Source organism: Ixodes scapularis, unplaced genomic scaffold (genome assembly GCF_016920785.2).
Source record: "Ixodes scapularis isolate PalLabHiFi unplaced genomic scaffold, ASM1692078v2 PGA_scaffold7__128_contigs__length_106722199, whole genome shotgun sequence".
Taxonomy (NCBI): Eukaryota; Metazoa; Arthropoda; class Arachnida; order Ixodida; family Ixodidae; genus Ixodes; species Ixodes scapularis.
In genome coordinates this window covers 90,061,808-90,075,670 of record NW_024609882.1, presented here as the reverse complement: position 1 = coordinate 90,075,670, position 13,863 = coordinate 90,061,808, and the positions used below count along the sequence as shown (strand labels likewise).

At 45.4% G+C, this 13,863-nt stretch overlaps 1 protein-coding gene across 1 annotated transcript in view; it reads right to left on the bottom strand.

Moving 5' to 3' along the window:
- The window catches only part of LOC8024924 (LARGE xylosyl- and glucuronyltransferase 1), a 121,873-nt gene that overhangs the window by 68,601 nt on the left and 39,409 nt on the right, over nt 1-13,863 (bottom strand). Inside the window, exons 5-6 of the mRNA XM_040211030.3 lie at nt 6,900-7,030; nt 3,162-3,245 (exon numbers count right to left, since the gene is read on the bottom strand). Coding sequence (XP_040066964.1) covers nt 3,162-3,245; nt 6,900-7,030 — 215 coding nt within the window. The remainder of the gene's footprint in view (nt 1-3,161; nt 3,246-6,899; nt 7,031-13,863) is intronic.

The following is a 13,863-nucleotide window of genomic DNA, read 5'->3' as shown; positions in this document are numbered from 1 at the left end:
TTATTTCCTAAGGCCAATACCGCGAAATGCTGCTTATGAGTACTTTAGAAGGGTTGATAATTAAGAGATTTCCTACTCGGCCTGTCAAAGCATAGTCGAGTACTGAGTTAAACAAAAAAGGCCGAGATGATACTACTTGGCTATATCAATTATCTGCGTCACCACACGATACGTTTTTAGGCTGCAAAGTTCACTAAATGTTCGGTGCCCCGAAAACCAAACAGTGAGTAGTAAACTCGCGAGTTCATCTGTTCTGGCCGATTCAGCACATTGCTAATCAAGCTGTCGATATACTTCTTTACATTCACGTGTTAGTCTCTCCATTAGTTTGTTTTTCTAGATACAGGTGGTCATCGGGCATGGCCGCAGAAAATGGTGATCTTCCCTGTCCATCAGTCAGGCGTTTCGCAACCGACCATAATCAGATACACCAAAGGAGTTGGTCAAAAAGCCCGCAGTTTAAGCGCGATCCAAACCAACGCTTCTTTTTGCGCCTGTAGGTCGTGCGGCTGCGGATGTGACGCATTTTCGTGACGTCGCGCCGCTTCTTCGCTCCTTCCGGGCGCGCACAAAAAAGTTGGTTGATTTCAACTTCTTCTCAACGCGCACAAAAACGCGCGGTGACGTAGTAGGACGCTCCCGTGTCCCGGCCAATCGGTGGAGGGCAAGCTAGTTCCGGCTCCGCGTTTCTCGCCGTCTGGCTGCCCTCTCCTCCCCCCTTTTATTCTCTTCCAACATGACAACGCAATCTCTCTCTCTCTCTCTTTCTCTCGCCGTCTGGCCGGCCAGTCTGTCGCAGTTGCACCTTGCTTGTGCGCTCGTGCCTGCGTGCGCGCGTGCGCGCTCGCCCGAAGTTTTGCCCGTCCAAACCAAAGCGCACGGTTCTGACTCAGAAAGCGCGCCCGGAAACAGCAAAAACGCCACGAAATGCGTCACATCCGCAGCCGCACGACCTACAGGTGCAAAAAGAAGCGTTGGTTTGGATCGCGCTTTAGGCTAAAATAAAATACACCTCGTAGTCCTCAAAGTGGTTCAATACCACTGTTTCATTAGTTGTGTGCTACAAAGAAAATAACCGTATCACAAGATTAAGCAAAAACAATGTAAAACAGCAACACAGCCGAGTTCTCGTTGAAACCGAAACCAACCAAATCGAAGCAACCTAATGGCGCCGAGTGCGTCAGCGCCCTCTATCCGCCGGTGAGGCAACTACTAAAATGAAAAGGTCTATAGGAAGAGTCCGCCGGTTGCCTCAAGCCGCAAATTCTGATTCGGAACGAAATGGAACCGACGGAACGGGAAAATAGTGTGCTTAGATTTGAGAGGGTTTCCAACCGTTCGATAGCCACGTTTGAATTGCGAACTGCAAGAAGGTGACGAAAAAACGAAAGCGTCGATCGGGATCGGGCAGGCAGGTCAGGGAGAGCAGGCGTCGTCGCCCTTCTGTTTGCTCGCCTTTTTCCTCGCGACAACACAACACATGCGCACTTACGACCAATCTGCACTGGAGCCATCTCCGTGGTTTCAGTTTTGCTTGCTCCCTCTTTTAAATCAAGGTTCTCTAAAACAGAATAGATAGACGGAAAAATGGATGCATGGCGGCAGTTGGACGGTGTCTTGCGCCACCTAACCACGCTTTTTTTTTCTTCTTCAGATTATATTTTTTAAGCCTGTTTACTAAGATTTAACACCTATCTGTTGATTTACGTGAAATGAAATCCCGGGTGCCCTTTTTCTTCCTTAAAATGAAAACCAAATATCGCAAAATGCCCCTTTTCTGAGATATGCAAACATTTAAAAAAAGTCGCGGTGTTAGGTTGGGCTTAAAAAAAGGCATGCGTGGCTGTAACTATGGTTTTTTTTGTGACGTTTAGGGAAGATAGATTATATTTGTGCCATAAAATTGGATCTTTAGTGCCCAACATCCAACAGCAACTGCTTTTATTTATTTATTTTTTTTCACCAGAATTTTTTTACATTTTAGCTTTTGTTCTGCACAAGATGCATATTCTGCAACAGGTGCATACTCTGCACATATAATAATCTCATTCGCAGCACACTTTGAAAAATTCCTACAAATAAAAACACTATTTGATATTCGATTCAATATTCAGCTTTTTTTTCTTGATTCGATTTGGTATTCGATTCGAAAACTACTATTCGGTATTCGCACACCCCTAATATTTATCCTTTTGTTTTGTGCTCGCATTAATTACTTTCTTGATAGAGGGAAACAGCAGTTTCTCTTATTCATCTTGTTTATGAAGAAAAGGGTTAAACATCTTGTTATGCAATCAAAGTTATGACAGCTACGCAGCCCCGTCATTTGGAAAATTATATATTGTTCAAATAACAGTTTTTACAACAATCAATTTGGTCTAGCATAGAAAAAACATCCAAACAATCCAGATAGTAATTTGTTTCCACATTCTTCCTTGCAATTAAAATGAGACTTCGTACACCATTTCCTATCTCAATGTTTGGATGGTCCCACGCTCGAGGACAAACTCTGGTAATATCAGATGTTAAACATACCTTCCCCGAGCTTTTAACCTATTCTTTTGTAACTTGGAAACGGAGGGGCTGTGCCAGGCATCGCAATAAATATCCCAAGTGAAACAGAACCACCAGAAACGTTTGACTTTCAGCCGCGCCGCCCCTCAAGATTGGAATCTGCGGTCACTGCTTTTAGCAGCCTAGGGTGCCTCAATGTCCTTCTGTTTAGGGTGATGCCACCCTTTGTAGTACCCAATGCCGACAGCACGCACTAACGGGGAAAATACAAGAAAACCGCTGAAAACAAGAAGTCAACATAGCACAGTCAGCGCCACAAACACGTGCACGCTCTTTCACATGCTTCTGAACAAAAAACAAAAATAAACGTGTGGGACAAAATGGCGAGGTGCGACCACCCTAAGCAAAGCGCACATGGAGACAGCCTAGAGCAACCTCTCCCTGCTGCAGCAGTCAATGCGTCCAGCGTTGCCACCAGCAAAGACGACGACGCAACTCCTAGACATGAGCTCGATGGCACATAAATTACACGGAACGTCTTCGCCTAAGCTCGGAGCCGGTCGAACCATCTCTTCCGCCCTCAACAACAAATGTGCTCTCGGGAACAGAAAAGTATTGTGGGGAAGGATCTGGAAAGAGGGCGGTACCTGCTTGGCGGTGAACCGGTGGAAGATTCGCCAGAGCTCGGCAATGTCCGACGCAAAGGTGATGTCCGTGTCCAGAACTATCACCTGGGCAACACGGGCAAGAGGATGGAGAAGTCACCATTTCATTCCAGAAAGCACTTACCGCAGAACCTCGCTGAAATAAAGGGTCATGCACAGAAGAAAGGAACAGAGTGGAATGAGACTGAAGCACGCTTGTAGCACTTGTACAAACATTCGAAGTACCACTTATACTCCATTTAGGCGTAACTTCGCAAATGGCAAAAGCTACGGCTTCAACGAGTCATGCAGAGCAGCGAGAATGAGACTCATGAGAATGTGCATTTTTCCCATGCAAAGTCGCCATGCACTTTGCTTCGTTTTTGCCATTTCCCGAGTTACGCTCATTGTGTATGGTGAAGATCTTTCCTCGAAAAAAGTGTCTTTACTGGATGGACCTTTCAGTAATTAAATAACATGAACCGATACCTCAGATCACAGACATGGCAAATTCGAGTTTTACGACACAATAAACACGCGAGAATTCGCTACAAATGCCCGTGTCACGGGAAAGGATACTGCAGATTGCAAATGCAGCAGATTTGTGTTTCACCATGTGACAAACACATGGAAACCTGCTACAAACTTGCGTGCCATGGGAACCCATATTGCCCACACAGGTTATAGACTTAATATGCAGGAATCCACACATCACGGGAACCCATATTGAACACGCCGATCGCGGACAAAAACGCAGGAACCCGCTGAAAGCTTGCTCGTCACACGTACCGGTACTGCAGATTGCGCGGTTGATCAGATTCCTGTCGGATGTCAACAGGGGGCTGGGTGATGTTTCAGAGATTTTATGTTACGGATATTTCGCCAGAAAAACATAATGAGCGATCTCTTGGGTGAGGGCGTTCAAAAGGGATTTAACGGCATATCAAGATATTCGACGACATTATGCTATCGCATGTGCTCGTGCTCTGTTCTGCAAAGCAAGGATTCTGAAACTCTTCTATCTCGAGAAATGTCTACCGAAAAATTCCCTAAAGGCGCCCTCCCCTAAGAGATGGCCCACCCCATTTTTTTGGCTAAATATTCGTAACGAAAATGGGCAAAACATCGCCCATCCCCTAATTCTCTCGATGTCCGCGGGAATCGGAACAACTGTGCAATCTGCGCTACCAGTACATGTTACAAACAAGTTTGCAGCGGGTTTCCACGTTTTGGTCTGCAATCTGCATGCGCAGTATCGGCTCCCACGACATGAGAGTTTGTTGCGAGTTCCTGCGCTTCTTGTTTGCGATATGCGTGTGCAATGTCAGTACCCGTGAGACAGTTTGTAACCGGTTTCTCCGGAACACGAATCTACTGCATCCCCACTGCGGTACCCTTTCCCGAGACACAGGAGACCATAGAGAATTCCCACGAGTTTAACATACAGCAAAACGTGAATCTGCCACGTCTGCAATCAGCACTACCAGTTCCCATGTCACGTGATTCGCAGTGGGTGCCCCCGTGTTTATCATCAATTTTTTATAAAGTTTCGCTGTCTCATTTCTAAAAATACTGGAGAAGTCTAGAGACCTAGTAAACAGTAATAATCATACTAGACATTCTGTACTCAAATTTGTACACAATTAAGTTAACAAAAACAAAAAAAAAAAAAAAAAACTTGAGGCGAGAAGATATGAGGTAAGCAATCTTTCAAGGTGCTAGACAAATGTTTTACAAAAATTAGCTATCAAGACACAAGTGCATGCCAGAAATTTGCACGACACGGGAACCAATGTTGCGGCTTAGGGGCGTGGCAAACTCAAGTTCTTTGACTCGGGAATGTCATCGTAAATGATTTTGTGGATCCGCACAAAAAATAATTTTTGACGTGTCCAGTTTGGTTGTGTTCGATTAGCTTCAAGTTTGGGCCGCCCACACCGGTCGGTGCGTTGGCTACAATTGCAACCTGTTAATATACTACTGTGCAAAGGCCTCGCATCAGACGGCAGCCCGAGCGACGTTCACTGGCATCGCTGGCCAGGTCCTCATCCTCGCCCAAAGTTTCAGAACTCCAATAAAAGACTATTAGCAGTTTTCTGACATTTTTATTGAAAAAAAAAATCTGCTAGCCCACAAATACACCGAGAGGAATGGCATCTGCCACTGGAAACAGACCTATTTTCCTCGTTGAAAATCTTCAATATACAAAGATAACTTTTGAATTAGGTAACGGCAAGTTCTGAAACCGTGGCACCTGATCCCTACAATTATTGCTTTATGTGGGTGAAGGCAGAACGTTCAACAAAACATAGTTTATTTTTATGTCCCAAAAAATATTTGCATTTTCTTTTGTCTCGGAACGCCCGGTAATTTTAATTCAGTCGCTCGACGGCTCCGACAGAATCCTCTATGTCCCCGAGCCAGATCCAGACTCAAGCCTCTAAACAAGTCAATCATTGTTACCTGAAATCACCGGCAATGTTTCGCTGTTGCCAAGAAATGTCGGAACAGCTCGCAACAGATAAAACCGACATCACCCAAGCTTCCTTATGCCGTATTTAAAGACCAAGAAGCCGAGTCACGAAATTGTAATGGTTGCCACTTGCGTCTGCTCCGCTTTATAGACACTGATGAGATGGGGACTCATGGATCGGTTCGCCGGTGAATACCAACGCGTATCTCTTCTAACGGTTAAAGGGATACAACAACGAAATTTCGGCGCTCATTTTTTGGTCTATATGTGTTCAAAGGAGCAGTATCACATCGAACATACCAATATCTTGTTAAAAAAGTCGCGAAAAGGAATTTTAAAACTAATTAAACGATTAGCAAAGAGCACCTGGTGGATGTCGCTAACGCCTCGGTTGTAATGCCCGTCTAGCAACCTTGGCAGCTAGTGATGGAGGTTGTCTCGCCTCTGGCCAGGACGAGAGAAGAGGGGCAGGAGGAACTCCCCTCTTCCCGAGAATGCCTTTTGTCTGTCACAGAAGTCGCTATTGTCCCCCTACAAGATTAGAGGAGATTAACCCGTCACTCAAAATTCGTACAAAAGCAGCCGTAGCTTTGCTCGTCTTGAGACGACCTACGTCACGATTGCGTTGGATGTCACATGCTCTAAGCTGGGCCTTCTCCGAGCGCTTGCCAGAGTGGGCCGTTTATAACGAAAAATACAGCCACCAGGATCAAAATACAAACGTGCGATTGTCATTTATGGATATTGTGGGTCATATTCAACCTATTTTTGAACACGACAGGAATATTTCAAATTTCGTTGAAGTATCCCTTTAAAATAGCCGCAAGGGAGATTTTGAGGTTGTGTGACCGGCACCGGGAGGTAAGAAACCGGAAGCACCCGACGTTCCAAACGATGGCGGCCTTAGGTCTGTCACCGCTTCGAAGATTTGAGTCAGATTTTGAGCGTAGAAAGAAGCTGAACAGATATAAAATCTAAGCATTCGTGTACTTCAGGAGCAGCATGTAAAGTCGTTTCCGTGGAAAGTCACATTAAGCTCCAATGGAAGGAAACGACGGGCAAGCCTTTTGTCTACTGAGTGGAATCGGTCGTAACGCCAAGTACTTCCTCCCCACGGAGTCTAGTCCCGTCGCCTCAAAATTCCTTTTGCGGCTATATTTTAACCAACTTCAGAGACGCCTGGTTCGCCACCAAAACGGCCCGGGGGGCCCCTAGGAATCCTGTTGGAGAACCCTCGCTCCGAGCATAACTAGTCTGGCGGCGCCCACCTTGTCGAGGTCGTCCGGCAGTGCCCTGGGCAGCACCAGCTTCATGAGGCCGTAGACGCCCGAGTAGTGCTTGTTGGGGATCCAGGACACCTCCCCCTGCAGGTTGTCCGCCAGGTAGAAGCTCACCTCCACTGCGGGGGCGAGAGGAGGGCAATCGGGCAACCGCTGCCGCCGCATTGCGGGGGCAGCCACTCGCGGGCGAGGAAGGACGCTTTTCGATTGGCACCCAATTCGTTCCAAAGGAAGTTTACGGTGCGCTACACGGAATGCGTCGCCAACTGCCGCGTTTACCGCGCCCCGAAACGTGGCCCTCGAGTTCTGCCCGACGATGTCTCGGAAGCATCGCGCCATTGCCGGCCGCAGTCGGGGGGGTATTGCGGCAGCGGTGGGGGATGCGACGGATGTCTGTTCTACTGCAGGTTTCTCTCCGGCTTGAAAGTCGCCGCAAGTTTAGACGGCCGGAGTTGGGGTGCTGCGACAATGTCGACACTCAAGCTCTTTCCTCCCTTTTGCTGGGACTTCCAGCACAAATTGCCAGGTTCGCAACATCCGAAAGCGTCGCACTCCAGCTTTTGCGACGTCGTCTGTCGACACTTGGGGACCGCTTTCGACGCAATGCGTTGAGGGCACCACTGCGAAGGTGGCCACGTGCGGGCGAGGAACACTGCCTTTTCAAAAGGCAGAGAGTTTGTTCGAAAGGAAGTTAACGGCTAGGGGTGTAGCGAACCTGCCGAGGTTCCAGTGCAGACAGGGTCCATTTTTTGCAAATTTGTAACGCAAAATGTGATGGAAGCTGAACTGAAGTTCGAACGTTATGCCCATAAGTGGAAATAAAGGGGGCCAATACCCAGAAAAAAAGCAACAATCCAACGCTTCTGCCAAGCAGACGTGGACGAGTACACCAGTATGAAGGTAGACTTCAGGTGAAATTTTCCCCTAAAGTAAACTGTAGCAGGGAGATTTGTTACTCCAAACAAGCAGAGAAGGCCATACGTGCCCCAACCACTTCCAACGCCGCGCGAGTGTCCGTTTCGTGCAGCAGAGGCTGTTGTGAACAATTGAGGGAGCTTTCTTTTGCCAGACGATAGTGACCAACCTCTTTGCTTCTGTGGCTGAGGCAGTAAGTTGTGAAAGTGGGTGTCCTTTTGACTCTGCTCAACTGCAATTCAAGGTTGATTTAAAATCCGAAATTGTACATTGCAGCATTTATCATATATTCAGCGAAGGCAAAACATTTAATTTTGACTTATTAAGACTATTATGCGTGGGAATGAATGAAACCAAGTTAATCAGTTAAAGGGTAATCGGGTTAAAATTTTTAATTGATGCCCAGCCCTATCTTATACTGTCTAAAACTTTCAAAAATCTGTCCGGTTTATCATCTCAGGAGCCGTAATAAAACAAAGTCTGGCTCCTTGGGGAGAATATCCCCCCTTATGCCGCGTATTAAAAGGATCATGAAATGACTCCTGGGCTGGGACAAATCCTTTTAGATTGGGATTTGACCAATCGCATATCGTTCAGTGTGCCAAAAGAAAAAGGGTAGAAAATCAAAAGCCTGCTTTTCTGTGCAAAAATCCTAAAATAGAGCGGACTATTTCGTACTTCCTCTCCTTGGAGAGCTCAGTGATGTGATTAGCCCGAGCCGTTTTGGAGCACCTTCTGGAGCAGCTAAAACAGCGTTTCGGAGCAGCGAAAGTGGCTTTTGGAGCAAATATTCTTAAAGAAGAATAAAAAAAAAAAAAAATATTTATTTTAAGTGGTGGACAAACGAAGGGCACATTGCTCGCCGCAATCAACCAGTTATTGTCGAGATAGGCCACCTGGGAGTCTTTTAACATGTAACTGAAATGCTAATAACATGACACATTTTGCAATGCTTCGGTTAAATGATAGAAATGTATCGGACCAAACTGCAGATATTTAAATTTATTTGAAAATGACCAGCTTAGTAGTAAATATCACATCATTAGGTTGACTAGTAATATAATAAATGGAAGCAGTCTCCAACTGATGAAAGACGTAACTACTGCCGTGCAATGCGAAATTGTCGCGCGAGCGGCGATGGCTGTTCGATCGAAACCATGCCATTCTGCTCCGTCTCCAACTAATTTTCAAAATTGTATGCAAAACGTAACTGACCAACATACAACAAAAAACAAACAAAGCAAAAAAAAAAAAAAAAAAAAAAACAGTCCAGCAGCACGTGCTTGCCAGTCCAGCAGCACGTGCTTGCCAGGCCGGCAGGCGAGGTACAAGCTAAACACACACAAAAAAAAAAAGAGAACCTGAGCGCATCGATGCAAATCATCGCGAGCCAGGGTCCAAAAATCCTTGGAGCGCTTTGTGCAACGACTGAACTCGAGACAAATAAGCGCGCTGTGCGGGTTCAGCATGCGGACATTACCTTCTTTGCTTTAGCTCACTTCTATTCACCAACATCTTTCGCTGCTGATTTTTCACGTACCGGGGTACGTCTCGAAAGAAAGCCTACCGAGAGAAACCTAGGTAATCAATACTTCGACACAGCAGTCTTTGAGCTAAAGAGGAATTTTGTAGTAGCGTATTAAACGAGAACAGGATTGTTGATGAACATGCAGCAGTCCTTACGTTTCAGTTAGAAAGTGCCATAACTGGAGTGACGTGCGGACGGCAACATCCGATGTCGCGCGACCATGGTGACTGGCAGGCAGGGACCAAATATAGTTTGGCCACCGCCGTTGCTTTCAGGAGCGAGTGCTTCAGCCCATAAAGTAACCCCCGCCGCGCAAAAAAAAAAATGGTTTCGTTTCACAGCATGACGGCATGGGTGGTACCCAGCACGCTAGCGTCGGGGTGTCCACACACGCCCACGTCTATCATTGAATTTTTTTTAAGACACGAGACGAGAGACGGCGGGAAAGACCATGCAAGACTGGATGAACGATTGATGCAGGGTACTTTGTCGGACGGCTGCTTGCACCACCTAGCTTATGTGTGCTCAATAACGGTACTCTGTTTAGTTTCGGTTTTCAAAGGCGGCCAAAATTGTTCCTTTGGCGCAGGCTTGGCGCAGATTACCCATATTTTGGCAAAATGTAGCAGGATGTGGCAGGGTTAGCCCCTTGGCGCAGTTTGGCGCAATTGGCGCAGCAATCACATCACTGAAAGCTCTCCGCCTTTTCGCCGTGATGCATCTCTGGTGCACACTGCACAAGCACGTCGGCCAAACCCAGCTCACGCAGGAGACACGAGCACTGCGTCACTCGACAATCGATCCTTCGACGAGTATTTGGATTCGCTTTCGTGGCCAGTAAGTGCCGTGACGGTACTTATCATCACTTTCCAATAGGAGGTTCCATGGTTTGCCTAAAAAGGACGGTGGAAGCCTGGAGTCATCAAGCCCGTGCTCAAGCACGTCACGACCATGCGATTTCTCATTATGTTTTTGAGTTGAAGACTAAAGCTAAGGAGGAAGAAGTTGAAAAATCATTTCATGGTCCCTTTAAGACATATGTAGGTGCATTTTAGATTAGATATATGTTACATTATCAAGACATACACACTTCAAACGCCAAAAAGAATCACTTCTTCCTCCGACAACCAAATCTTGTAAGAACTGCTTCAAGCGGGCGTATGAGCAATACGAGAAACTTGCCTTTTTTTCTTGAACTGACAACGAGTATAAGAGTGTAAATTGTTTTTCCCAATAGTGCGAAATATTTGTGTAGAAGTAGGGCAACCCTATTCAAAAGCAGCATTGAAAACAGCATTCCCCGACTTGGGGCGCTCCAGTGAGCCGAGGACGGCAACATAGAGGAGCAAATAGTAAACGCTGGCATTGGTGGTCCCGAGGGAAAGAACAAGAAAAAGAGCGAAAGAGAAGCGGAGAAAGAAAGCAGACGTTGGGTTAGGCGGGTTCGTTTTGCCATGACAAGTTGAAGTTGTTTGAGTGCCCGTCAATCTTTTCTTCCTTTTATACGATGCTCAACGTCAGTCTTTTTCTCCAAACCAAGCTAGAAAACAACTCAGGTGCAGACCTTATAGGTGATGTGTTCCAGCATCTTTCTTTATACTAAAGTGTCGCCAGTGATGTCCCATCAAGACTGCCAACGTCCGCATTTCTGCCCACCGTTCTGAAGCAGCCAAAATGAGTGGGACCTTGCCCCCTACATTTTTACATCAACTCTATGATTTTAGGGGTGGATTTCACCTCTCGAAATTTCTATGCTTAGCTTCCTTCGACACTCTCGAGATTTACAATGGCAAATGGCGACGCAGGTGACGACCAAGGTGTGCTTGTGGGGCCACCTCCCGATAGATACAGAAAGCAAAGAAGCCCATCCAAAGATGACCCCACATATTCCAAGAATACACACAGACTATCAAATGAAGGTAGGAAACTATTACAAAAACAGTCGCGTTAATGAACTTCCAAAGAATTGACAAAACCTCAAGTACAATCCAGTAAAAAGCTAAATCAGAATGATATCCATGTATGTCTTCATGTATGTTAAATTGTGTCTTTTAGCATTGTGCTCTTACATTTCTACGATACATAAATTCAGTTTGTTAGTTTTGACTTGGGTTTTACGTTTATGAATGCTAAAATCTGTCTTTTATTGATGCTTTTTTTTGGTTTCAAGTCTATAGATATTAAATTGTGACATTTAGCTGTTTTTTCTTGCACTGTAAAATAATTTCCAATAAGCTGAACTGAATGATTACTGTTTTTGTTTTCCTCTCTAGATAAGTTTGCAGTATACAATGCAATCCACTTATAACGATAACGAGAAAACCTGAAATTTCAATCGTTATAACCAATTATTGTCGTATTTGGAATAGAATCTAATCATTTCTAGACTAGAAACTCTAGAAACTGATCGTCATAAGCAATACATTGTAACATGTGCTATCGTTATAATGGGATCGCACCTTAGTAGCATACAATTTATTTATGGTCACGCGTTAATAGTGATCTTAACCTTTTTAATGCGAAAGCATTACCTGGGTCTCATGGAGCGAGCCGACGTCATCAGCTTTGAAAGCATGAAAACGGCACCTTAATGAAACCACGTGCAAAGCTAACCAACGGCACCTTTTACATTTCGGTCCCACTGGCTGGCGCATGTCGACGAGCCTCCCATTGGCCGCTGCGCGTCAATTTGTGTGCTGTCATCCTGACTGTGTTATCACACTGCTGTGTTATCAGTGATCACCGCGTTTGCTCGCCTCGGTTGTAAGGTGCGTGGCAATATATACGGCGCATGGAATAAACCAAGAGGCTCGTTCTGTGGTGAACTTCGTTGCTGTCTGTTCCTTCCTCGCGCAACAAGGCACACGACAGTTTGAACGGTCGCTCACCCGATGGCGCTGCGTGTCCGCGAGGCTCCACCGTTTCATGCCCAAGGTCAGCGCGTTGTACACCGCAGATTAAAGAAGGGGGCTAAGAGCGGCGTGACTGCTTTCGCATTCACAACTCATAAGAAGTGCTTAGGTGTACCTCGAGCCTTTTTCAAGTTGCTTTTCTTTTCTACAGAGTTTTTAAATTTATTTTATTATATTGCTATTTTTGGGATTTGCAGTATTGCTACAGGGTGTTCACCAGTGCTGTTGGGGTGTAAAACTCTTTTTTTATATAAATAAGCAAATGAACGATGTGAAATCAAACTTTTCACTAAAATGTCTTAAGGTGGTGCATTCATCGTACTGTGCGAGTGTGGGTTTTTAAGAAAGAACTTATTGGAAAGGAGAGAAAGTAAACAAACCATTTGGTAGGCGCTCGCATGTCGTACCACACACGCTCGGATGTGCTAGATCTGCTTTATAGTCTCTAAGAAGCACCTTTTCGCATACAGTCCTTGTATACTTAAAAGTAGTGTAATTCCCCCTCTTGCGGTGTTTTCCTCCTTTCCATCAAAGGCAATTTTCCTTGCCCTTCTTCCGTGCCACACCCTCGCCATCATTTTCGTGCATCACCGAAGTTAGGCAAATGAAAGAAAGCATAACGTGTGGAAAACCAGGACTTTTGAGTAATTTCTAGCATTACCACTCGTTTTGCCAAATCAGCTGCTTGGCTTACTTCGTACACATTTTATAAACATTGAGTACCACCCACAACTGCGCACATGCGCACAGAAGAAAGTGCAATGTCTTGTTATTTACACGCCTTGTGCATTTATCTATCCATCAAATACGCTCGTCTCCATTAAGAGCAGTCAAAACTTTTCAACCGATCTGGTGCAGCCACTGTCTTTGTCGCTGAAGATTTTCTTTTTCCCGTCGGGACAGTAGAAAGCTTCTGCCCTTTCGCAATGCTGTTCGTACAATCCACAGAGGAGCAAGATGGAAAAAAAACGCCTCCAAACGGGCCGCAAGCAACAAAGCCGCCTCCATACCTCGCACGAGAATGGCACCGGTTCAGAGCAGACAAGAAATCGTGTGGGATCAGGGGAACGTAACAGTCATGTGTCGCGCTCGGATTAATCAAAGCGAGAGGAAAGAGTAATTTTTAGAGGACACAGGTGAGAAGGAATTTCTCTTCCCCATTCCAGACAATAGTTTGTGCTACCTTTCAGCATATAGAAACCTGATTTCTGCACCATGTGGTGTGCCATTTGTGAGGCATCAACCCGACAGTTTGCTTCTTTTTTCTCCCGCACATAGGAAACGAGGAGGTTTTCTTTTCTTCCATTTTTTTTTTCCCCAGAAGCCTTAATTAACTCACAAAATTTGGGTAGGATGAAGAGAACACATAAAGGTATCTTTCTGAAAAGTTTCATTGCCTTAGCTCATTGGCTTATTTATACAATTTCTTTTTTCCACACAAATATTACGCGAATACATTGCAATAACCAGTGAAAGCCATGGAAAATTTTATGTTCTATAATGATAATAGAGTAAGCCTCTTTAGTGTATTTTGTTTGCATACTTTTTTTCTGAGGGGTTATGTATTATTATTTCATGAACTGCGGTCTCATACCCA